The 26,714-nt window shown below is 34.8% G+C and overlaps 1 protein-coding gene across 2 annotated transcripts in view; it reads right to left on the minus strand.

Moving 5' to 3' along the window:
* The window catches only part of LOC117120400 (bifunctional 3'-phosphoadenosine 5'-phosphosulfate synthase-like), a 40,717-nt gene extending 25,231 nt beyond the window's left edge, over positions 1-15,486 (minus strand). Inside the window, exon 1 of one of the 2 annotated variants that reach the window (XM_033265442.1) lies at positions 15,297-15,486. In XM_033265442.1, the coding sequence (XP_033121333.1) occupies positions 15,297-15,362 (66 nt within the window). In that variant the 5' untranslated portion in view covers positions 15,363-15,486. The remainder of the gene's footprint in view (positions 1-15,296) is intronic. The other variant, XM_033265444.1, reaches the window with a different exon arrangement.
* Positions 15,487-26,714: the final 11,228 nt, after the last annotated feature.

Here is a 26,714-nt window from a genome sequence, read left to right on the forward strand (position 1 = left end):
TAGAATTAGCGAATTTTGGCCAATTTATGGAAATTGAAGTTGAAATATACTATACTTTTAAAGGTCATGTTAGTCCCAATCAGAAGAAACTATATATATTGTATTATCAAATATAAATATCTATTTTACCTGTTTACTGTATATTTAGAGTAAATATCACACTTATAGTGAAATCTTAGTCTAGAGTTATGAATTATGAAATCAGACGTTTTATTTTTTTCAATTTTAGTTTACTGAGATCAGACTTTTATTAAATTTATATAAATAGCAAAATGAAGAATAGCAAAAGACTGTAAATATTGACCACTGAATGCACTCAGCAAAGTTATTATAGAATTTACTATAGAGTTCTATTTTGGTTTTTGCACACAAAAAAAAGCATGGAATGAGCCTTACCAGCCTACAGTACCATTTCCTAGCATGATGAAGTTAGTTTTAAAAAGCCCTCTTGAATTAATAATATAGAATTATGAATTAATAATATAACATACCGGTAGTTCTACTCCAACGAACTTCCAATTTAACTTCCTGCATGGGGATTTACGGAGGAAACCAGTGCCAAGTACCAAGTACCAAATCTTAAACATCAATGAGATTCTTTACACCGCTAAAATAACTGCTTTTTTTACATTATTAAACATTTGACTTACTTCAGTGTAAAAAGGTAAATGGACCTTTCCTTATATGATTTTTGCTACAGTAGAACTCCTCCTTTAGGACACCCCTATTAAGGGACCCCCTTTAAGGAGACATCCCTATTTAAGGAACATACTTTCTTGGTGCTGAAGATGTCCCCTTTATGGGGATTCGCTACTGTACAGTATTTAAGATTTTAACAGGATGCAAGCCTGTTGCTACAGTAATTGTATTTACCTTGTTTGAATTTAATTATTTAAGATTCTTAATGAACAATCATTGTGTTAGAGGGAGTTGTTATAGTGACTATAACAACTCCCTGGTTAGAGTAATTGATCTTTAACTACTACTAGGTGTACCTCATCATCTTAAATCAGAAGGAATATTAAAGCTTATAATGTTATCTTACAAACAGTTAAGCAGCTATACTTTAATCATTGGCTTTATAAAGCAAAACACACCACAGACTAGACTACAGTATGTAACAGTCAAGTCCAACCATGGAGGTATTATTGAGAAGGAGATCACTTGGCAACAGTTCCCTTTGACGCGACAAACCCATGTGTTCCCCGCTTTTGCATCGTGCGCAGGCGTATTACCCTATAATTCACATTTTTTCATTAGCAACAACTTGGCAACGACATGCATTTATACGCTTCCAGCAGAGTAGTTGTGCAATAAAGCGTTTGATTTTAACCCATTAAATATCTATATAATGAACAGTGTTCCCCTGATTAGATTTTTTCGGACTTTTGGTATGTTATTATTTGTATATTTCAGGAACGGATTCCGTAAAATATTTATGTTAAAATTACTTCTGTGTTCATTATAATTTTGTCTAAAGATTGATTAGTTCGACTATAAAGCTAAGTCAGCGTAAAACTGAAAAATACTCAGATTTTGGATTGATTTTTCGAATATTTAACCCTCGTTAACCCTAAAATGACTTAGTTTATTATAATCCTCAATCATTTATTAATTAATATCTGTTAAAATTAGAATTAGCGAATTTTGGCCAATTTATGGAAATTGAAGTTGAAATATACCATACTTTTAAAGGTCATGTAAATGTTCCATTAAATTCGAAACTTTTTTTGGTGGAAAATATTAATATGTTTGATATTATATGAGAGATAAATGTATCAACTTCAAAATGGAGATGATTGCGCAGCCATAGTGATTGACTGTATGTAGTGCGCATCGAGAAAAGAAGGATGCTCTCCATTTCGCCATGTTCAATTTTTTGGTAAACTATGCCTGCTAAAAATTTGATGGCGGGGAACACATGGGACTTCAAAGGAATCGTGCAAACGTTCTTCACGCGCTGCGGTAGCTTTGATCTTGGTTCATTTGCATAGCGCTGCGTGCGCGTAGCTTTTTCGAGTGATCTCCTTCTCAATAATACCTCCATGGTCCAACCAAGTAGTCATTGATATTTGCTTTAGTGCAGTATCTAGGTATTATGACTAACAATAAGCTCAATAAGGTCAATGGGAAAAGAATACATTTTCAAGCAATTCTTGTCTTAAAGGAAAATATCAGATACTGCTGTAATACTAAAGAAAGTAAATATCAGTTCAATATTAACAATACAATTTTACAATTGTTCTACTATACAAGTCAATAATTCAAAAGTTTTATGGCCTGATTAAGGTCAGAAGTTTCATAAAGAAAATCTGACCTTGCATTTTATATAATGTCTATTTTTACAAGGTTTTAGATACAGTACATAAAAACTCAAACATTCAGTGAACATAATATTTTTCTGTCACATATTTCACAATTATTATTGTTAATGTACAATTCACATCTGGCTGAAGAATTGATATAAATTATAATAAACAATATTTTCAGTCTTGAATAAGGACAATGATACAGTAGATTTGATGAATGAAATCTAATAGTCAATCAACCAGCTTAAGCTTCCATGTTGTAAAGTGTAGTGGTACCCACATTTATAGCAAGTCATTTACTGGTCAGTCTTTAAATGGTTATAATAATACTGTGTGACGTACGTGTAGACAATTACCCAATCAATTGCATTAAACAAATCATACACTAATAGTCTCATTTCATTTCATTTTATTCAGGAATTAAAATCAAGATTACTTGAAAATAAAACAAATACAAAGAACAGATAAAAGATAAATAACAAGATAAGACATTAATTCCTAGGGTAACCCAAGAAAGTTTACAATATATAAAACTTATTTCCATTGGGGCAAAGTATTTTTGCATATTTTATTTGAGCATGTACAAAAGACTTACAGTACAGTACACTCCCCCCCACTCCACCTCATCTGATCATGTACAGGAGTATCCCTCCTTCAAATTCAGTTTATTCCTTTTTAATATTAATGACCTGCCAATCAATCTATGCTCATACAGTTGTTAAATTTTACGAACAAAAATACAAAAATCCTAAAAGAACTCATAATTCTAAGCTATATAGATACAGTACATCACATTCTTATTCTTATTCATTTATTACTAAACAAAAACAAACATAACAATTAGGCCAAGTAAAAAAAATAATTGGTTAGCATCCTTTTGGTATCAAATTTCATGGTAGGGAGGGAGGATTTTTTTTCTTGTCGAACATGAAAAACCAGTGTCGGAAGGAAAATTAACAAAACAAAGAAGAGGAAAACAACAGAGGCCAAAATTGGATACAAGAAATCATGTAATTTATCTATAGCAAGCAGATAAGCTTTGTCTATATGAATAACAGTCATATTGAAATCCCTATATATGAAGTTTTAAAACATGCAATATTGTATATGTTTACAGAAATGATGATATCGATAACAGGGTTATAAAGCATTCCATCCTAAGTGGCAAGTGTAATTGCTGTTGGATGTTAAATTAAAAATAAAAATAACAACAGCAAAATAAGAAGATTGAAGTTTGTCATAGTCGTATAATAATTCATTATTGTCCATTCATAAACAGAAACGTAATTTTTGAACTGGCATTTTGTACAATTGATTACTATTTGTGATTGTTTATGTGATTGAGTATGTACATAGTGATGATACTCAATAGTTAATACTGTTAATGAGTTTGACTAGTATCATGTGCTATGTTTATGTTGAGAAATACTGACACCTAGTTGGACCAGCTGTTTGGAAACATCACGTCACTGTACCAGCATGTGATTATTCCATGCTTTGTGTTTAAGTTTGTGTTTGCTGGACATTAATTATAACTGGACCATACTGGGTTTGTTGTTTGAACACAACAGCCATCATTGATGCCATGCAGGGGTTTTGCCCGAAAAACAAAATAGACGGCCTATTTTGTTTTTTCAAAATGGAAGCCAGTGGGCATGGCACTGAGCCGATGGAGGGCCACGCCCATCGTTAGTAATCCCCACCGATTATTGGTACGAAAACGTACATTCAATCAATAAATGTTGTTTTTATCAAACGTAAATATGATTTACCTTTAGTTTAATGTAACATTCGATAGATTTGAAGAATACAAAAGAATTTGCTAAAGGTAGACTAGGCCCAATTAGGCTAGGCCGAGCTGATTATGCCAAGCCGTCCAAGCCATAACGGTAAAAGTTGCCGTCCTAAATAATTGTAGGCAGTCCAAAAGACGGCCGGACGGCTCGCTCGCTAATATACGCATGCACTATCTTGCCACTATTTCCATTAATAAATTTATCTATGCTGTCCTACCTATGAAATAGCGTGAAATATTTGTTTTATTTAGTTTATCTTTAAAATTTTATTTCGTGAAATATTGCACACAGGTAAGAAGTGAACATGCCACAGTTTTAAACTGATGGGCGCAGCCATGTTTGTTGTCTTGTCTTGTCTCCGGTCACCACAGAGTGGTTCCTCTTTGTTTCTCTTTGGATGTCTACTTCCAAAGTGATGGAAATACCAATGCGCTGATTTGCCGACTTGGCTTTTCTGCACAAAGCATGAGACATAAGCATCGGATCGGATTTTAATTTGCTAATATAAACCTAATCCCGAGTAAATCTTAATGCTTTGCATCGGCTGTACCGTGTATACAAATACACCCTTTTTATACTACTACTAAAAAATAGGCCTTTTCTAGATAGAGGCAAGGACTAGGCTAGCCTAGGCCTAGACGGGACGATGATGGAATGGAACTGCAGGGATAAGCCCAGTCGGCTGGCGTTCGGACGGATGGTAAACAAGCCTAGGCCTATATAAATTGACTTCGGGAGATGGAGTTTTTGAGTGTTTTGTAAAAAAAAAAAAAAAAAATTCAGGTCGGGGGCTTTTCGGACGGTCGGGTGGGGATGCTAACCAATTGTTTTATTTTATGTGGCCTTATAAAGAAAATGTTTTCAAAAATGACAAAACATTATAAACATACACAACCTAGATCTTCAAAAAATTTCATCTGGTTTTAGTATATTGCAAGTTATTCATTGTGATACAATTCAAAACGTTCAAGTAGTACTCCATTTTCATTCCAATGTTTTTTACAAAAAAGAAATCAATAACTTACAAAACCTAGGTCGCATGCTTACTCTGAAAAGCAGGGGAAAAGGTAACGAAAACATTTCGACAAAGACAAAAAAGATTCATGTAAAATTAGCAACCGTAATAAACAATTTTGCAATTTACTTAAGGAGACATTGTGCAGGATCTTTTTTTTTTCTAATAATTAAGGTTTCATATATCATGAGTTTTGTTTCTTCAAAATAATAAGATAGGAGTGGTGAGGACCAATTTGTAAACTTCATTGCATCAAAAATATATATTTTGAACAGCTAACTGCTGTTCTACAAAGGTCTTGCATGATGTCTCCCATTGCTCTCTTTGAAATGTTTTTTTTTCCATATAACATGTTTAAACTTTCCTTAATATCGTTATCTATTGAGTGACCAGGGAGCCAACTTCAATAGTAACATATTTTACATCTATAGATTCACTTAATTCTTGAATTAATTGTTTATTATAATTTTCTTTGTTTGTCTTCCTTATCTTGGCATTGCCTATGCTCTGTTTAGAATATTGTGTGGGACAGTTAATTCCCCATTGAGGGTTTTGCTCTATAGACAACAATAATATCAGGTCGAGCTGAATTTATAGAAAATTCCAAAGGTATTGTGGCCAGAGGATTACAAGAGGCACGTTTACCTGGGAGGTCAGAAAAAAATCTCAAAGCCTTCTGGGCAAATTCGCTGAATATGAGATACAATTAGTTGGCAGTACACTGTTGTGTCTGCAGGTATACCCAGGTAACTGAGCTGAGAGGCAGGGACACAAAAGGGAGCTGAATCACTATTACAAAAAGTCCCTCATCAACCCAGTTTTACATAAACCTATTATTATATATACAATTAAAATGGTTAATTAGAATAGCAATAAATTCTAAAATATGATTAAATTAAACAATGCAATAAATGAACAAAAGCATGCATCGACAAGCCTGTATACAAACATGGACATGCACACACATATTGACAAGCAGAGAAAAGCACACTGACATGCAACACATTTTGTTAAAAGTCTGATGTCACAAAAATGGTTTCCAAATATTAATACAGTATAATGAAGAGAATACATAAAAAATATTAATACACTCCTGGTAAGTATAGTAACTTGCTTAAAATTGGAATACAGCATAGCCTTCCATTACACGTTGGATCAACAATCCAATCATATCAATTATTTAACTTGCAAATCACATTCAATAATTTGTTTTATTATTATTATTATTATTATTATTATTATTATTATTATTATTATTATTATTATCATTAAAGGGAACACAATCATTTCTAGTTTTATCAGTATTTTGGGAAATTCCCGAATTATTTTTTAATTTACAGCAAAGATATAGTAAACTAGATTGTAATAATGTGTTGAAAAGTGTATACTATTACCAGTATCATTTATGATGTACACAATAAAACCAAGAACTAATAGGCGAGAATTCTTTTTATTCCTTGTTTCGCATACTTATTTTTTTTAAAGATCTTGGGAGGAGGGCAGAACAAAAAAATAAAATTTTATTTTCTTATTTAGCATATATGTTTTGCCAAAATTATCCAGATGGAGGAGAAAATGTAAATAAAATTTTATTGGAGAATGTAAAATGGGATGATTAAATGCTTAAAATTTATATCATTAGTAAGAAATATACATCTTATCTTTGGAAATTTAAAGGCAGCGGAGGGTGTAATAAAAATAAAGAAAAACTTTTTTATTTTTCTGAAATTTCCAATTTTCGTGGTGGCGGGTGCGCTAATTGGCCAAAAATATAATTTTAATTTTATTCGAAACCATCAATATTTGCGTTTGGTGTAAGTAAATGTATTACCAGTATGATGTAGAGAATAAAACCAAAGAATTTAAATATGATCCCTGGTTTGGGAAAGAAAGATAATTTTTAAGTTAGAGAAACTAAATTCATTAAAAAAAAAAAAAGAAATGTTTAAATTAGTGATGGAGTGAACCTCCAGTAAACCTCACTGAACGAAGTTAGGGTCATGGGTCAAGTAAGCTCTACCGATCAATTCAGATGGTTTCAAACTACATATTTACATTATTCGTACCATTTTAGTATTAAACTGCACCAGTTGACTTTTATAGCAAATGCCATTTTATCACACACTTTTTATGGCCTACTTTGAGCTGACGAAATCTCATAAAATTTCTAAATGTAAATGAGGCCTAGCCTACCTAGAGTAACTTTTTTTGTACAGAATGCCCTACCAAGTGAACACTATACTGTAGGCCTATAATAAACAAGAATGCAAATCAATTTTTTTATACCATAGTCTATTTATCAAGCATGCTGGGCCTACTGTAACCTAAGGTAGACTTGCCTTGTCTCTCAATCTATTATTTGTCAATTTGTGTGGTGATTAGCTAAAGTAATTAAAAAAAAAAATCAATCCAGTCAGTTTGACTATTATTTTTATACAACTAGTTCAACTAAAAAGAAAAAATTTATAGAAATATTCAACATGATACCAAATTATCATTTCTGTTTAATAACCAATCATCATGAGGTGAACATAAATCACATAATGTCCAGCTTTCTATTGGATTATGTTTTATGTGCAGATACGACAGGATGATCGGTTATTACATATCAAAGTCGAGAAGTCTAGCGGAAAGGCAGTACAGCACTACCTACAGTCTTAACATTGGTGTTGGTTTGAGCCACTCCTCGCCCAGGGAATGGCATTTATGGTTGATATGTCATGGTTTTTGTAGTCATTTTGACATTTATGGGTAAAATGTTTTTACAGTTGTGGTTATTTTAACATTTTTGGTGGATTTTTTACATTTGCAGGGTCTACAGGACCCCTTGTTGGAAAGCATTGTAGGTACCCTGGCAAAAATATACAGTGGATTTGATGTAGTGGTACAGTAGATTAATTTGAGTGGTTTCTATATATGTAATCATATATAATTGCTCTTCCATCATCCACTCTCCATTGTACATGAACAAAATTATTAATATACTGATTTACTCTGTTATCAATTAATTTTTGAGCTATGGAGAATATGGTACCACACCCTATATTATTTAGTTTCTGAAATAAACGATGAAATGAATGAATGAATAATATCTCAAGAGCAAAAAAAGCAATTAATTAAGACATAGGTAAAGAACTTGTTCAGGCTTGGCCAGGGACCGCCGCCGAGATCTAGTAGTGGAAAGCCCTAGAGATATCTACCGTAGTTAGTTCTGAAGTACTAGAAGACTAATTTGAATGATTTCCTACAAGTCCTCTTAACTAGTAACTACAGGCACTGGTAGCAATGGATGCTTTTGACCGAAATACAAGCAGCATACCTATTAAAAAAACATGTGTGCCGATATTTCAATTGCTTTTCAAAAAAAATATTTCTGTAGTGCATCCATCATACAGTTGCATGAAGCCTATGAAAATACTGACTGAAGCAAATGGCAATGAATGAATTTTTAAAGGATATGAAGATACGAGTTGTTTGTGTGGAATAAAGCAAAAAGAAAAACATCATCCTGATTGCAGTGAAGCAGATCTGAAATGCATTCATTGTGTTGATCAATGTAAAATGAAAATATTAATTATGTAGTGCATTGTGCAGTACTATTTAGACCAGGAATGGTAGTTTGGTGGCCTACTGTAATGAGAGAAACAAGTCTCTGCATGATTAGTTTTGGGGGAAGGTATTTTGTTGTCTACCTTCACCAATGAATAAATGGTACTGCACCCTGCCGGTATACAGTAGACCATGTCAGAATATTATATATTAGATATCACACTATGTTTGCTTCTAATTATGTGCTTTACTGTACAGAGCTGTAGCCAAGACTGCCATTGCTGGTGGGGGAGGGGCATTAGTGTGCAAAAATTGACCCAAGTGACACATGGGGTGACACATGGGAGTCACCTGCTGTTGTTATCTTTATTCAGCCTAACAATCAAAGACTGTACTTGCACGGTATTCATCCTAAACTCAACCCGACACTGCAATCATTTTTTGGGGGGTTTTTTTTGCGAACGGTGCAAAAGACTGGCTGATTATCAATTCAATATTTTTGGTATACTTGCTATGAATACCACAATCAAAGAAAACACATACATTTCCTGTACAGTTTAATATTTATTATAAACAATGTTTTTCTGTATGATGCAGATACTACAGTACAGTAGCACAAAATGTCTTATTTCCAAGTTATATATTATAATTTCTGATGCTCTTTTACAAGCTGACACATATTATTGCACTGGAAGAGTTTAATATAAATGGTGCATAATTTGTAGACGTTTTACCCAACGACCCAATTTGCAATTTAATGCTCAATAACACATCCGTTCCCACACAAATGAATTACAATCATTTTATTATCTGGAATGCAGAATTCAATCTATAAAAAACACTCCTTAATGAGAGTTAGGCTCTTTCTTTAACTTGTGAATTGCTACATTATGGCGCCAATATCTTGCTCAGCAGTGGCGTCAGAATTTCCCTGACAGATGGTAAATCTGACACATGGGCCACCCCACCACAGCCTCACCCTGGTTTGGGCTTAGTCAAAAAAAGACCCAAATAAATTATAAACAAATTTTTTTAACAATAACAGAAATAATAATAATAATAGTTCGATCTTGATATGAGTGTTTTTGCTATTAAGCCTCAATGCACTTTACATTGGGAATAAAAATCAGGAATTAAGCAAAATATAAATTTAAAAAATGCATTTGAGTAGTTGTTTGAATCATGTGTTGATGTTAGTATTGGTCAAACATTGTCAGTAATATTATACCATATATTCACCTTCTCAAATACTATTATATACTTAATTCTGAGGTACCAGTTTCCCATACAAAACAAAACACACACAAAACTGGACATATCAGGATGTTGACACTTGCTGTACACCAGACACAAAAAAAATGAATATGTAAAATTTGTGACTGACGATTTCTTTAAAACCTGGTGGCACTATTAAATTGTAATCATGAAAGTAGAGCTTAGTTGTCTTAACAGGTGGTAGAGACTGTGTCTGTGCTGAACCATGGAGATTTCTTGGTCCATGGTTCAATTCCCATCGCTGCTCTCCTTGTGTTTCGGCTGGAGGGAATGAAATGCAAGTTACAATTGTGCACCATCTTCCAGACATGACTTTTAAGCTGTTGGTCCCGCGTGCATTATGGCCCATGAGCATGTTAAAAAATGCAGTCCTCTTCGCAAAAGAGTAGGGGATTATCTACCAGTGTACTGCCCAATCACCACCAGAAAGACTCCACTGTAAATAAGTCTTCTTCAGACTTTCATGGGTTATCCTTGGTGTTTACACCGAATAAATCCATACATAGATCATTGTTAATGTAAAATAAATCAACCAATAATAAATTCAATTTTTTTTTTTAGATTTAGCACTGCATAACAAGCTTCTCAGTTCAGTGAACCGAAGCTCATGTTTCTACATTTATCATATTGATGTCTCAATTTATTTGAAAAATTGATGATTCTTTAATCTGTTATAGTTGGTACTCCATGGTAATTAATTATATTAAATAATTAATCCTACAAAGAGAAATTCAAAATAGAAGCAAGATTTTAAATAAGTACTGTATACAGTACTGAACATGCACTGTATCTTACACCAAAGTGACAAGAAAATCTAACATTATTTATTGAAGTAGAACTTTGGATTAAGCAAGCAAAGCTTGGCTTAGTTCGGTCATGTTAAGTGACATTAAAGCAGTTCATTGGCCGGTTGACAAAGCTGTATAGCACATTCAATTACAGTCCCAGACTGGCTACATCATCCATGGGTAAACTTCTTCCTCCCAACGGATTACGGAAAAGGTCTCAACATTAAATAACTTACTAAAAGAACATTTTCTAAACTAGAAATTGCAAATTGCAAGTGAAGTCCTGCGAAGTACAACTGCATAAAATGTTCTTCGAACAAAATTATTTATGCGAGTCAAGTGAAAATAATGAATAATAAAAATATAACAAATAATATGAGCACGACCCATTGTCTATATTAGAACGGCGTTGGTACCATTTACAATAGCATTTTGCTGCAGTGACATCTCTCTGCTGGCGACTCGTTGCTGCTGGCGATGACTTGCTGCTGGCCAATCGATCTGCGCGTGTGTATAAAATGGTATTTATTTCCGAAAACACTATGCCAGTCTACAACAAGCGTCGCCTAAATGTAATAATTAGCACATTGAAATAGGATAGTAAATAAGTTTAACTGGGTTCGTAAATAATATTGGCCTTAAAATATTGTGGCTGAGACATGAGCCGATTAAACGTAGAAATAGGAAACCTAGAAATATAGTAAAAACGCTGAATAGTACTCTAGCGTCGCGACATGCCGACGTTGGTACGAGTAGGTTAGTCTACAAACGTCGCCTAAAGTAATTGATTTTACCCCGCAGAACGAAAGAAGGAAACTCCGCTTTTCAGTTGTCTTATAGGCCCTCGTTTTTCGACAAACAATGACCTTTCAGAGGTCAAATTGCTGTCAAGAATATGAATTGGCTGCTTCGCAGCAAAAAGGCTAGTTAGCAGCCTGATACATTGTGTTGTAGATTATAGCATGATTGAATAATTGTCATTTTTTCATAGACAGCAAAATATGTGCTTTTCTTAATACAATTCAAGGGATATTTACACAAGCTTAAATACGTGAAAAAATTACAGATTTGTTATTGTCTAATGTTAAAAATTAAATAACACTGACATGTTTGGGAACATCTATTTAAGTTGGGTAATTTATTTGCTACTTTTACAGTCACATCTCCCAATTATGTACCCTTTTGCCCAGAGTTCATAAATGAGAAAATTTGTAATTCAGAGAGTTCAAATTTTTAAAGTATCTCAGTATTAAAGGTAGAGTGTCAGTAGGCCTATTGTAGCAGTATGTTACATAAATACGCAGTGCTAGGGAAAACAATAGTCTGTAATGACATCATCGCCTTAAACTACCTTTATAAATTAGGGTTAGGCAGGCCCTCCCTAACTTTACCAAATTTATTTTTAAAATGTAGAAAAAAAGAAAATTGATATTAAAATTTCTGAGAGTGGCATTTCTGGCCATCTAAGTGAGTGGTCTGGACTGTGGACGTTCCATTTTGTGCCCCTCTATTTCAAATTCCTGGATCTGCCAATGAAAAGAGAGTTCATATTGGGATGTTGCAATTGTCTTTAATTTAAATATTATTAGGATCAAATAAAATTAATTAGATATATAGTACTGTAACTGCTTAAGAATATCAAATGATTCACCAATCTCACAACTATTAAATTTGTTCAATACGGTTTTTTCCCCTTGATATTTTCAATGTAATAAAAAATGTAAAAACAATTTTTAAAAGTCGGCCATTATCATTAGAGAAGTCGAAGAAACGAAGCAGATCTGTATTAAATTATTATGGGAGAATTGGAATCGTTTTAAAGGTCTGTCCACAGTATTATACAGTATTTCATGTGACAAATAGGTCACACTTGTTTTTATTTCAACAATAAATTTCAGATAAGATTCAGGGAACATCTCAACACTTACCAACCGAAACCACTTTTAATTTCTCTATACACTTTTAAGAAACCTATCTCAAGGTTCACACCATTCAGGTCTTTTTTTTTTTGCTTTTTCATGAATTAGAAGGGAGTGAAGACACTATAGAATGAGATATTAATGGCGTGCACATAGAGTACTACATAGCTATATCACGACACCAAGTGATACTATTCCGTTGCTGTCACTTCAACGACCAAAAATGCACTAAATTGGATCCATGTCTCCACTAACAAACCATTAGATCCCAATTTCTAACTTAATTATAATGATGTTATACATGTTAATTTTTCTTTGTAAGTTCGATAACTAATATATGGTCAGTTTTTTTAGTACATATTGACAGTTAACTTATTAGGTTTTAAAATGCCTATTCCAGAAATCCTGTTCTAAACCATTAAGATTATGAAGTCATTCAGCCGTAATGACCGCTTGGCCAACGTCTGGTTGACAGCAAAGGGCACTACCTGGTGTTGTGCTGACACTTGCATGGTACTCAATACCACAGATTTTTAGTATGTCAGTAAAAGTTTTTACATGTGCGTGATACTATTATTTTGGGATTGATGGACAATTATGTCTGCAACTTTAAAGTTTGCTGTTGTTATGAGAGTATTTTCACAGGTACAAAATGTAAGTAAAGCCTTGAAGACATTGGCATCATTATTTCCCTGGGGACCAGACAGTGAGTTGGCAAACCGGCCCATTTACTGGAACTTTCTCTGCTCCCTGGGGAGTACCCCTAGTCATGCTGCATTACAAGCACAACCCATACATTAAATGCCATACCATCCCACCAGGTACCCATTTATACTCCTGGGTGGAGTCCCACAATCTGTTCAAATTCCCCAACGATTTGTGGTTTATCTCCCCAGTCCCACCGGTTCCAATTTGGATGCATTATTGCTGTGTGTCCGTTGGATTCTTGTAGATGGAGGTGGTGATCATATACAGTAAGTAAAAATTAACTAGAAACTGACTTGTTGCTAAGCATAATTCTGGCGATCTTTACCCTGACTGGCCTCACCACTTACTATAGTGTTATACTCAACTTGAGGCAGTTAATGACTGGTGAAGTGGGTCAAAATCATGTCATATGGTAATTGACTAGCTACTTCACTAGTGCAATAATAACATAAAACCGCACAATACAACTACAGTATGTTCTATACTGTAAAGTCAATAAAATAACGTCTTCTTTCAGTGGGTTTTGCATACAGCTACAGTTATAGTTACTGTACTATAAAAAATTATAAAAATACAACATAGTTGAAGGTGAGGTAGTGAATTTTACTTCCCGATGTGTGTGGAGTTAAGATTGGTACTACTCTCGATGTGAATTGGAGAGTGGTACTCTAGTCCTAGTCCCCCAACAACAAAGAAAGTAGAATACTGTACACTGCTTTAGCGAGCTAAAACCATGTTGTATTTGTTTTATATGCCTCATTAAAAAACAGCAAGCCATCCATCTATATTAGCCATTTCGATCTGTGAGGGTAAAATTAGGCAGTTTGCATACAGTTCATGTACTGTAGTCTTTTTTCCTCGCTATGCGTAAATTTGGCACGTGTCAGGGAAGCAGGAGAAAATGCTTACTGACTAGAATTGACAAATGAAATGTTGTTATATCCTAATTAATATTCGAGGTATAGATTACAGTATCAACCGTATTTTCAATATGAACTTTTATATCATTATTATTTAATGAGCACTGTCTGTGTAAGCTGGTCTCACTTGGAACAATTGTATCAATACCCTAGAGAATGTCAAATTTAACACCTCTGCCAACTACAATACACTCTAATTTCTGTGTGTAGCTGCACCCAAAATTACAATACATAAAAGTATTCTTGGCATTGTATGAACATGAATTATTTTAAAAGATAGTATAATACATACTCCAAGTATCGAAATGCACACCATCTTGTCGGGATTCAATATTCCGACATTAATTATGTCATCATCAAAATTTTAACAGCTTTTTGTATATATTAATTAGGCCAAAAACACAATGAAAGAATAACTTTATCTAAAAAACATATTGTAATAGCATTATAAAAAAGTATACTGTACTACTGGTTGTAGAAATAAATGAAATAAATCCTGTCAGATTTCCTCAGCCCCACCGGAGGCTTAGCTTAATTATGACCACTTTGCGGTAATGTCTATAAACTTTTAAAAAGATTTTAAGAAAATATAAACATTTTATTGATGAATGTAAACAGTAATGGAATTGATGAATGCATTAAATGATTATAAAGAAAGCATTTACATATCTTATTTAGGGAGATTTCAAGGAGGCAACGGACATACTAATATAAATACAATAACAATACTTTTTTCTGAAATTTCCATTTTTTGTGTCTGTGGGTGCGCTGTCAAAAAACACCAAGCCTTCCTGTCCTCTGTGGCTGTTACAGTCAAAAAAGGCTAACATGTTTCTAGCCCTCCTGAAAAAAACACAATCAACAAAAGCTAGCAGCGTCTCTTCAGACTTCTTGTGATCGGATCAGCCGAATGAACGGGACGGTTAGGAAGTTTCCCAAGCTAGGCTAGAGGCCTGGCTAGCCTAGCCTAGATCATTTGATAGTGAAGTTCGGAAACAAGTTCTTGTTACGTCTTACCTGTTTATCGGCTGAACAACTTGCTTCCATTTTCTGTCGTTTAGCTACAGGACTCTCAGAACTCATAACTATCACAAATTGAACTTATAAATAAACGCGGTAATATTAATACAAAATGTCAACAACGTCTGTCAATAGACCTGTTCTCTACGTTGTATTGTGTGTATAATAGCAAATAATAGCGACACGTAACAGTGTATGCATGTGTATCCCTTTGGCGTTTGGCTTTCGGAATTAGCGCCCTCTATAAATAAGTAAAATACTTGGCATGGTTGGTGGAATAATAATTTATAATAATAAATAATCATTTTTGCCATGATCGTATAAGGGAAATTTTACAAAACTCAATAAACCATTACTATGGAGAAAAAGTGGATCTGCCCCCAAGAACATATAAAAGTTTGTACTCATTGTTACTATGGCGAATATTCCCCATAGTCATGATCATTGTCAAATCATTCTGACTCTTGATTTTCCCCTATAGAAAAATTAAGACATTACGATAAATAATAAATAATATCTTCCAGCTTTCCACAGCTACTTACAATCTAGAGACAGAGTATTAAGAACGAGCTTGAAATTTAAGATGAAACCATTAAAATTTATTTTCTGGTGATTTTCAAGCAAAGTTTAGATTTTATATTTGAATCATCCTGTCAGTGTTGCAGGATTTTTTTCTCACGACCAAAAACAACACTCCCTAAATCTCATATTGATTTAGTTTGTGTAAAGCATCGTACTTAATTGTGTGTATGTTAATTGTCTTGTGTAAGGGATTGTCACCTACAAGTAGCACAGTGATATATTCGCTGTTGACAATCCTTGGCACATGTATTGTGTGCCAAAATAAATAAGAGAAAAGAAAAGAAAGAATTATTAGTAATACAGGTCTCCTAATACAGGTCTTCTAATTAAATACCCCTCTAGTTAAAAACCACCTCCAATTAAAGGCCACTTTTCTGAAGGAGAGCTTGTTTGATTAATACAGGTAATAAGTTTAGGCCGCGACACATCCGAAATAGAAGTACCGGTATTTGCGCCAGGCGCAGAAACTCCGATTTTGGAGTTTTCGAGTATAGTACGCAAAAACTCCGAATACTGTAGATGGGAGGGTTGATTAAAAGCTGTTTGCTCTCTATTTCTAAGTAAGTACATACAGTACTTCTTATTCCGCTATTCCAGAGCCTTTAATAAGCCGTATCTCCATACACTGCCCTGCGTTTATAAGACTAGGCCTATGCCTAGGTGCTTACCCTGCCTGTCAATCTGATAGCAGCAATGATTTATTAAATTAATGAAAACATCCTTACATCTACGTCCCAACCGAAAGATCCCCTGGACTTCCGAAAGGACATTCACCTTTTCAAGAAAATCTTTTACTGAAAAAGCAATAACTTGAAAATTCTAGATAAGGCCTATAGGCCTACAAGGTCATGGATATTCCTCTGTAAGGCGCTAGGCATTATAATTAAGTTTTGCTAGTAAAATGCATGCATTAGATCAGGTCTAATGATATAAGCTAAAAAATATCTTTACCAGGACTTCAGAGATTAACATTTTAATACATTTCAAAATGAGGTTAAAAAGTAAATCAATTTTAATTTTATAATCCAGACCGTCTATCCTCCGACATTGTCCGATCTTTACTTCACTTGAGACATTATTGCATTAACATTTATAAAAGATTTTTACAAAATATGTCTGATCTGATTTACGAATTTCTGAGGTCTATTTATTATTTCTTCGAAGGTACTTAAATGTAGTACACTGCAAAATGTACCGGTATTAAACAATATCAGTAACCACTACAGCTATAGACAAAACAACGATGGTTTAGTGTAGTTTAAATAAAATGTTAAATTACTAGTATTTTATTTTATTTTTATTTTTATTATTTTATAATAGTTCGGGCAAACAATACATGAAGAACATAGACCTACATGAAAACATAAAAAAAAAAAAAAACGAAATCAAAAACCAGAAATAAAACCAACTGCCATACCATTGGAAAGACCAAATAGCGCTAGCATAGAAAGGCTTTCCCAACAAAACAATCAAAACGTACAAAGATTAAATTAGCATTTGAGAAAATTAAGAACATTTGAATTTTGAAACAGCGTACAAGTTATGAAACATGTGATAATAATTTCTTTTTAAAACTTTGTGCGTGTTAGGCTTATGTTGTTAAGACGGCTATTCCGCTGAAATATGGCAGATGGGAAAATGATGATTGGTATGCACTGCATTTTGGAACTACTGGGGCGGATTGCTATAAAACGGTCTTAACTGGTAGTCTTAACTCCTCGAATAAAGCCGGCTTTATCACTTAGACGGTCTTACTAAAGTCATTCCTCTAGGACCATTGCTATAAAACAGTCTTTTCTAAGACCGCTTTGAGTATTGAAACGCAAACAAGCACTCCCTGGTAACGTAAGATTGAGGGCGGCGTCATGCGTGCTCGCGCACGCAAATGTATCGAAATGAACGTAAAAACGCTAGACCTATTTTTACCATAGAGCTATTATATCTCTATGATTTTTACAGACGCTGAGAAGTGTGCGGAGTATTCGTCGTTCAATTCTCCGACTTTGACAATCTAGGCCTAGGTCTTGCCATTGCACTGTTGAATTAATCAGCAGAACGCCATGATGAAAATGATTTAAGACCGATTTTAAGCCTCCTCCGAGTAGGCTTTAAAATTTAAGACGGCTAACTGGTTAGACCGCGGTATAGCAATGGTCTATAATCATAGAGCAGTAGTGACGTCACAATTATAGCCGGCTAACCGTTAAAGCCGTCTAAAGACCGCTTATAGCAATCCGCCCATGAACAATGTTACAAGTTTGAGTACCAAACGTCTGGATTCAAGGGTCATAATATTTATTTTCTTACACACTGGATATGAGATTTCCCAATTTTTACAACAGACTTTTAGAGCAAATCTCGGACTAATTGAAGCAGGTCAGTATGAGTATGCATGCTTTCTAATTAAACACAAAACAAATACCAAACTTCTAAACACAGAACAATTCAGGCCCATAAACGTTTATACTTCCTTAAATTCAAAGGACGTACACTCTTTTAAATGTTAATAAATATGTTAAATAACTATTTAGCAACATTTTAATATGAATCATTAATCTCATTCCACAGGTTTTATCTCAATTCCAAAGAATTAGTTTAGCCTAATAAATTTGATATGTATATGGTTTATGTTGTTTGTTGAATGGTTTGAATTTTAATATTACAGCCTAAAATATATATTATGACCAAGACGTTCATAAGTTTATATGTAACTCATTGTTTACTCTGACCAGCAAAACCAAACTTGGTATTATGGGCTTTCACCAGCTATAAATTAAATATGAATAATTGTCTTCTGTGATTGGTTGATTGCCAAACTTGTTAATGGTTGGTGGATATAGTATTCTCCCTGTTTTATAGCATGTATACATATAAATAATCAAATAATGATAAACAGTGCTCAAATAAAGGAAATGACTATATATTATTAGTACAGTACAGGCTAAGTCTGACAAAAATCCTATTTAACCTTAAATAAACTCTAATAAAAGGACTGTTTGCATATTCTTGTAGGCCTATATTTGAAAAGTCATGAACAAATTTTTGCTACCTTTTTATAGTGGCAAAAAAGGTCAATTACCTGTATGCAGCATGTTCCAGGTCACAACTCTTCAACTACTTGCTCTAAAAGCACAAAAATAGTGTCTACACCGAGATTTTTCGGGACAACAATTATGGGAAATTTTTGACGCCTTATAGTAGCTGCGTTGACCAAATATTCAGGGTCAAATGTCAGAATAGCTTTTATATAGCATGTTTCGGGTCATAATTACTTCGTCTCAAAGCACGAAAATTGTGTCTACACTTAGATTGTTGGGATCAACATTTATGGAAACATTTTTACCGCCTTCTAGTAGCGGTGTTGACTAAAAATTTAGGGTCAAAGGTCAGTGACCTTTATACAACTATGATCATCATAACTCCTCAACCAGTTTACATAGATGCACAAAAATAGTGGCTACACCTAGGTTTTTGGGATCAACATTTATTCAAATTTTTTTGCCACCTTCTAGTAGCTGCGTTGACCAAATAATATTCAGGGTCAAAGGTCAATGACCTTTATACAACATATGATGGTCATAACTCCTCAATTATGGGAAATTTTTTGACGCCTTAGAGTAGCTGCGTTGACCAAATATTCAGTGTCAAAGGTCAGTATAGCCTTTATATTTCAAGTTTCGGATCATACATCCTCAACTACTTGGTCTCAAAGCACGAAAAATTGTGTCTACACTTAGATTTTTGGGTTCAACATTTATGGAAACATTTAACCGCCTTCTAGTAGATGCGTTGACTAAATATTTATGGTCAAAGGTCAGTGCCCTTTATACAACTATGATCGTCATAACTCGACCAGTTTGTCTAGATGCACAAAAATAGTGGCTACATCTAGGTTTTTGGGATCAATTTATTAAAGTATTTTTGCCATCTTCTAGTAGCTGCACTGGCTAAATATTCCAGGTCAAAGGTTACTGACCTTTATCCAATATAATATGATGGTCATAACTCCTCAACCACTTGGTCCAGAAGCACAAAAATATTGTCCACAACTATAGTAGGCCTCTTAAGCGAACCAATCCTTCAAATTGTGATAACATTCTGAAACTTGGCACAGTTATTCATTGGGGTATCAACAATATGGAATTGAAGGGTTGCCCAAAATTTGGTCAGGGGAAAGCGGCTATTTTGGATTTCAAAATGGTGGACCCCAAATTTTCACTTTTTAGGTACCGGTATATCTCAGCTGAAAGGACCTAAAGTGTTCTGATTTTGGGGCAAAGTATATGGTATTGGGGTCAACAAACATTGGTATAACTTACATTTCGATTACATGGTGGCCATTTGAAATTCCAAGATGGCTGCCATTAAATTGCATTACAACGCATATCTGAACTTGTAGAGCCTCAATTATGGTGAATGTTTTCGGGTTTATTAAACAAATATATTCAATTACAAATACTGACTGAATAAATGTTGGCTCTTTTGAATTCAAAGATGGCCACCAAATACATGGTTTCAAGGCTTATTCTTTTATAACACCTTTATTAGGCCTACATGCAGTAAATATGGTGTAATTATTGGTCACAAGAAACATTTTGGATACAACCTCACTTATTGATACAATATCCATTATGATTACATGGTGATCATTTTTAATTCCAAGATGGCTGTAATCTATTACCCGCTTTACACTTTGGAATGTCTATTATGCTCAATATGGTGTATGTTAGTACATTTAATGGAATAAAGTGTGCACCAATTGATCAACCATCTGTGAACTCTATTAATGACTACGACAATAACATAATTATGCTCTATCTCTATTACATGTACACATTCTCATAGTTTCACATGTTATTTCTAAGCAAATAAACATAAATTATAGTTCGTAATTATTAACATATGTTTAATGTTTACATAGATGAGCACAGACTTCTTGTAAGGTCTTGTCTAACATTTTCCCTGTGAGCTTCCAAGTTCACAGTTTGGGCGGATCCAGGATTTGAAAGAGGGGGTTCAAAACGTTTCCAAAAACACCTAAAATGAAAGGGGGTGGGGTCCTCTCCATGGAAAATTTCCCCCTTGAACCCGCCACTGTATGACTAACGCTCAGGTGACCTAGGGTTTTAAAACAAATCGTATATACTCGCGTATAATAGGACGTGGCTTAAAATAGCAAATTACGATCGAAAAAAAAGGGGGTCATCTTATACACACGACATTCATATTTTAGATTTGTATAATCATGTTCGTCTTATGTGCGGATCGTCCGTAACACGCGAACTTACTACTGTAGTGAAGCAACTATGTTGTATGAATGAAAGCAATTTTAAATACGGAAAAATACGATTTTGATGGTAAAGATTTAAAAACTCATAAAATGTTATTATTTGGAAGATTACCTCCATTTATCCAGTTAGATGCAGTATCAGGACCACACAAAATTAGGAATTCCGACAATGAAACAGGGAGTCGTCTTATACGCCAGACATACAAATATCAACCAAAAATCTCCTAAACTCGGGGTCGTCCCACGGGTCACCTTATAGGACATACGCGAGTATATACGGTATACTGCTTATTATGTAACCCCACATAATCAACGGTTGGTTGTAACAATAAACTCGTAAGACTGCTCGCGACAGATTCTACAAGTGCGTGGTTGGCTGGGTTGTTTTAGCCAGAAAGGAGAAACTTTATCTGTGAATTGATTCTCGAACGAGATAATTAAAACTCTCTAATGACTCAAGCTACTGTATGACGTTTTTATATTTTTGATAAAACCAATTTCTTCTAATTTTAAATACGTTTTCCCCTGAATTTGTGATAATTCGTTATCACGCAAGTGCTAAATGCGTGACACATTTATGATCTAGCATGTGCTTCTGCAAAATGCGTGTTTCATCCAAGATCACTTTGAAACTTAACGCGGGACTGTCCCGCACAATGCGTGACGGTTGGTAACTATGGCTCGAATTCAGCCCTGGCCATCAGGTGCAAGCTCGGTGGTCTAGAGGTATGATGCCAGACTAGTGATCTGGAACTGGAGAACTGTGTTCGAGTCCCACTGGAGAACAACTTTCACACGCACTGATTATTCAGTACATTTTATAGGCCCCCTAATTGATTCTCCTGACACAAATCCAGGTATTGTTTATTCCATCACGATAATAACAATTACCATTTAATAATAGAACAGTCATCTCGACCTACTTGCAGTGAAGTGAATCTAAAATGTATTTATAAGTTACGATGATCTGAAGTGTTTAAAATCGTACACTATAATAGTTGAACCAACTTTAAAATACCACAAATACAAATGTGCGTGACGATATTTTATTGCTTTAGAAATGTGATTTCAAAAAGTATACTAGTGCATCACGCTCTGAGTGGGCCTATTCAATACATATTCACACAGGTTGGGAAAAATACATATAGGCCCTCTAATTGATTCTCCTGACGGAAATCCAGGTATTGTCTATTCCATCACGATAATAACAATTACCATTCAATAATACAACAGTCATCAACCTACTTGCAGTGAAGTGAATCTAAAATGTATTCGTAAATTATGATGATCTGAATTGTTTCAAAACGTACACAATAATAGTTGAACCAACTTTAAAATACCACAAACACAAATGTTCGTGACGATATTTCATTGCTTTAGAAATATGATTTTAAAAAGTATATTAGTGCATCACGCACTGAGTAGGCCTATTCAATACATATTCACGACAGGTTGGGCAAATACATATAGGCCCCTAATTGATTCTCCTGACGCAAATCCAGGTATTGTCTATTCCATCACGATAATAACAATTACCATTCAATAATACAACATTCATCAACCTACTTGCAGTTAAGTGAATATAAAATGTATTCGTGAAGTTATGATGATCTGAAGTGTTTAGAAACGTACACAATAATAGTTGAACCAACTTTAAAAATACCACAAACACAAATGTGCGTGACGATATGTTATTGCTTTAGAAATGTGATTTAGTGCATCGTATGTAAGGGCTTGTTTTGTTGGGGTTTTTTTTACTTGCAGCGTGTGGGAAATTGGTAATAGGTAAATTGTAATGAATATAATCAATATTATAGCCTCAAAAACCTAATATTATTGAAGGGTCCTTTTAAAGTTTAAATAGGATTTTTTAAAGTTATATTTTTAGATCATTAGACCAGATTAGACCTATTAAACGAGCCCCCAATACTGCACTGCCCATACCTACGCCAAGACTGGACCTGAGTATTATTAGTGGTTACATAACGTTTGTTATGCATAAATCATGCGCTAGAAGTGGAAGACCATAAGGTATTGGGAATGTGCCTCTCTCTGGTATCAGTGTAAAAGTGTAAGGTATAGGATAACGTGGATTTTATACATTTTCCTAATGATAATGTTCAAAATAAGTGTCAAGGAAAGTAAGTATGATTGTTGGAAAAAATGGTCAACATTTTATTTTGATTTCTCAACCTGACCTTCGCCTGGGCGAAGTGGGCGAAGGTTTGGATCCACACCTAGTTAGCATGAATTCTGTAAGCCAGGACCCAGAAGTATTTGGTTACGTTTCTTCACAGAGTGGGGTTCGTCCGAACCCCCTGAACCCCTTTGGATCCGCCACTGGTTTGTGTGTCCACAACGAATTAACACCTTGGTGACATTTAAAAGTTCGGCAGAGAGCTCCAAACTGGAGTAAATGTGTTGTCGTCCTTCATCCATCCTCAATTAACTGGGTCCTGTTCAACTCTGAGGGCATCTAGACAGTTTTACCACTTTCTGGACTGTAGTACAGATCGTTTGACATGTTTCTTTAATGCAGCTGATGTTGGGGGTATTGCCTTTCCCCAGTTGTAAATAGGTATCACCTTGCATCATTTACCTTCTTACCATCAAATGTGCCGCAGTACATAGCAACAACCTAGTTCTAGTGTCTAGAACTAGGTTGTTGTCTCTTATTCTAGTGTCTGTTTCACTAACATCTACTACAGATTCTCTAGAATACTGGAATCATACATGGCATCTTTTTCCAAGTTTCGTTAAATGACGGTTTACCTTACCTTGAACAGATGAAGTTGTATCACAACCGATAAAGTAGTGAAAGGACAATTGTGAGCGGTTGATATCTGTGGTCCCAGAGAAGTAGCAATCGTGTGTATTGGAATGTACTTTAAGTGCTTCCCCTCGAGCCAAAGCTCCTGGATGCCATGCAGGTATTCTGTGGAAAGCTGACAACTCAATAGCAGCAACATGTGACTGTCTACAGTCTTGACAAGAATGCGTGGACAATTTTCAGCAGCATGTTTAACATGAACAAACATACGTTCATCTGCCTCTTTCATGTTACATAGCAATGGTTACAGATCTACATACTGGTTTGCTACAGCTCCGTCTCCCAGAGACTCTACAAACAATCCGTGGTTTGTGTCAATGTCCTCAACTACTTCGTTTACAATTAATGGAAACACTCTGATTTCTTGTCATCACATCTCAGGAATGTAGACCAATTGTTGGGCATACTCCGCTGGCTTTGATGACCCTCCTCACACCAGAGCCGCGGTTCGAACGCGTACCAGACTTTAAACTGTCTTTAAAGTATTAGACTAGAATAATAATCTGGAAAAAATGAGTTAGGGGGAGTGGAATGTTAGAAGCAATCCACATAGCCAGATATCCTAATTAATCCCTTCTGGTCACCCTAAGCCCTGTTGACACTTGATTTTACACCTTGTATACAAATGGCGTTCATTTTTCAAAATGGTCGCCAAATTTATCTAAATGTGCATAAAATTGGAACTATATAAGCTACAGATATGATTTTGGTGTCTAAACTCATAATTTGTAGACAGGCAACAAACTAAACATATAAAAACTACTGTCACTCATGCCAGAATGGAAAATAATTAAAAAATAGGTGTTTATTTGTTTTAAAATAATCGCAAAATATACTTAAAATGTACATAAAATAAGAACGAGTATATAAGCTACTAGTATAGTTTTCTATGTAATCCAGATAGATTTCTGTGCAAAAATATATTTTATTGACTAATTTTATAATTTTTACTGCGCTGAATAAAAAAAAGTTTGGTGCCATTTTCCCAACGTCATCGGCCGCCATTTTGAATTCCAAGATGGCTGACGCACCACATAAAACATGGTCATGATTGGTGTCAATGGAAAGAGAATTATACACTGATCATTTACTGTCATTACACCAAACAACGTAAGACATATTTAAAGCGATATAGACCAATATATAAAGTCACATGACACAAAAGGTCAAAAAATCAAACTTACCAAAAGTTGGTGTGTTCGTTATCATTTGAAAGCTCTGTCAATGATGAGTTATGTTTTCCAGTATATACATATCAGAAATTGTGTAGTTTTTCATATATTGTCCTGTAAATCTAATTATGGCATTCTGTATAAACATTAACAGGACTCAGTTGCCTAATGTTTATGCACTCTCGGAGTGGAGGGTGACGAGGGTGGGTTCTCTTACTACTAACTAGCATTTTACTATCGAGCCTTAATCGTGCATAACGCATGTGCTTTATGGGCCAATTCCCCGCTCAAATGGGTCCTTGAGAGGCCACGGGGGCCGAGCCCTTCTTACTACTGTACTACCATCACTTAAATAACATATAACAGTCTATGCATATAATAATAAATAAAGTTCTTAACCGTTCTGAATCGACAGAACAAGTGGTTGTCTTTGACTACCACAGTAGTTGACAAGCTTCAACAGTGCAAAACAAAAGGAAGACCCTAGAGGGAAAAAATATGTTAGCTGACCTTATATTTCACTTTCACGTTCCTTGTTTTTGTTTTCTATTTTAGTATTAGCTAACCGTCTAATTACTTACTTATCTTCTCTTTTACTTTCATTCTATGCCTCCTTAACTTTCCGTGATTGCTATTTACCTACCTTTTCTTTCTTTCGTCTTCCTTTTTCTTTTAATTACCTTTTCTTTCCTTTCCCCTTTCTTTCTAATGCCTCCTTGTGCATTATTTATGCACGTGCATTTTCTTAGCTTTGCCAATATAAATAAGTATTATCAAACAATCAATCGTTTCAGGGTGGGTCCAGGAGACACGGGTCTATCTAAACCCTCAAAACATAAAGAAAAAAGACCAGAAAGAAGGGAGCATGAAGTCACTGTAGGCCTACTCCAAAACAAGCTATTTTTTTAATGTCTGTGGTCTCCACCATTTCTAAACAAAATTCTTTCTCTATATCTGTCCCTTATGGGTGGATGGATATATTCGGTATAAACACCAAGGATACCCCACAAAAGTCGGAAGAATACTTGTTTCCAGTGAGGTCCTTCTGGTGGTGATTGGGTACTACACCGGCAGGTGCCTAACGATGGGCCCGGGGCCTTGTGGCTGAGACTAAGGGCCCTTTTTTGATCCGGCCACCACTTTGATTGTGGGAATTTAAATATGCTCGTTTTTCTAATATTTGGCATTGTATTCTAGATTGCTTTTAACGAAATAAATTATATGATATCAGTTGCAGATCAAGGTATTCAAAATAGAGGGAATGTGGGAAGGGAGGGAATTTCACACACCTATGCCACCTCAGCCCCAGCATGGTTGGGGCTAAGATAAGATCATTTATGAATACGGCACCTCGAAGTGGCCGGAAATGGCACTCATAGATTTAAAATGCGAGTATATAATTTCCATTTTTAAAACACTGGAAAATTTAAGGGGGCATCAGGTCGACAGGGCCCCCATTAAACCTTCACGGGATATACTATGATATATGTCACACAGTCGATCTCAGAGACACATTATGCTGTTATGTATCAACAAAGGCC

Source organism: Anneissia japonica, unplaced genomic scaffold (genome assembly GCF_011630105.1).
Source record: "Anneissia japonica isolate Jap-2015-1 unplaced genomic scaffold, ASM1163010v1 scaffold287953_len805160_cov178, whole genome shotgun sequence".
Taxonomy (NCBI): Eukaryota; Metazoa; Echinodermata; class Crinoidea; order Comatulida; family Comatulidae; genus Anneissia; species Anneissia japonica.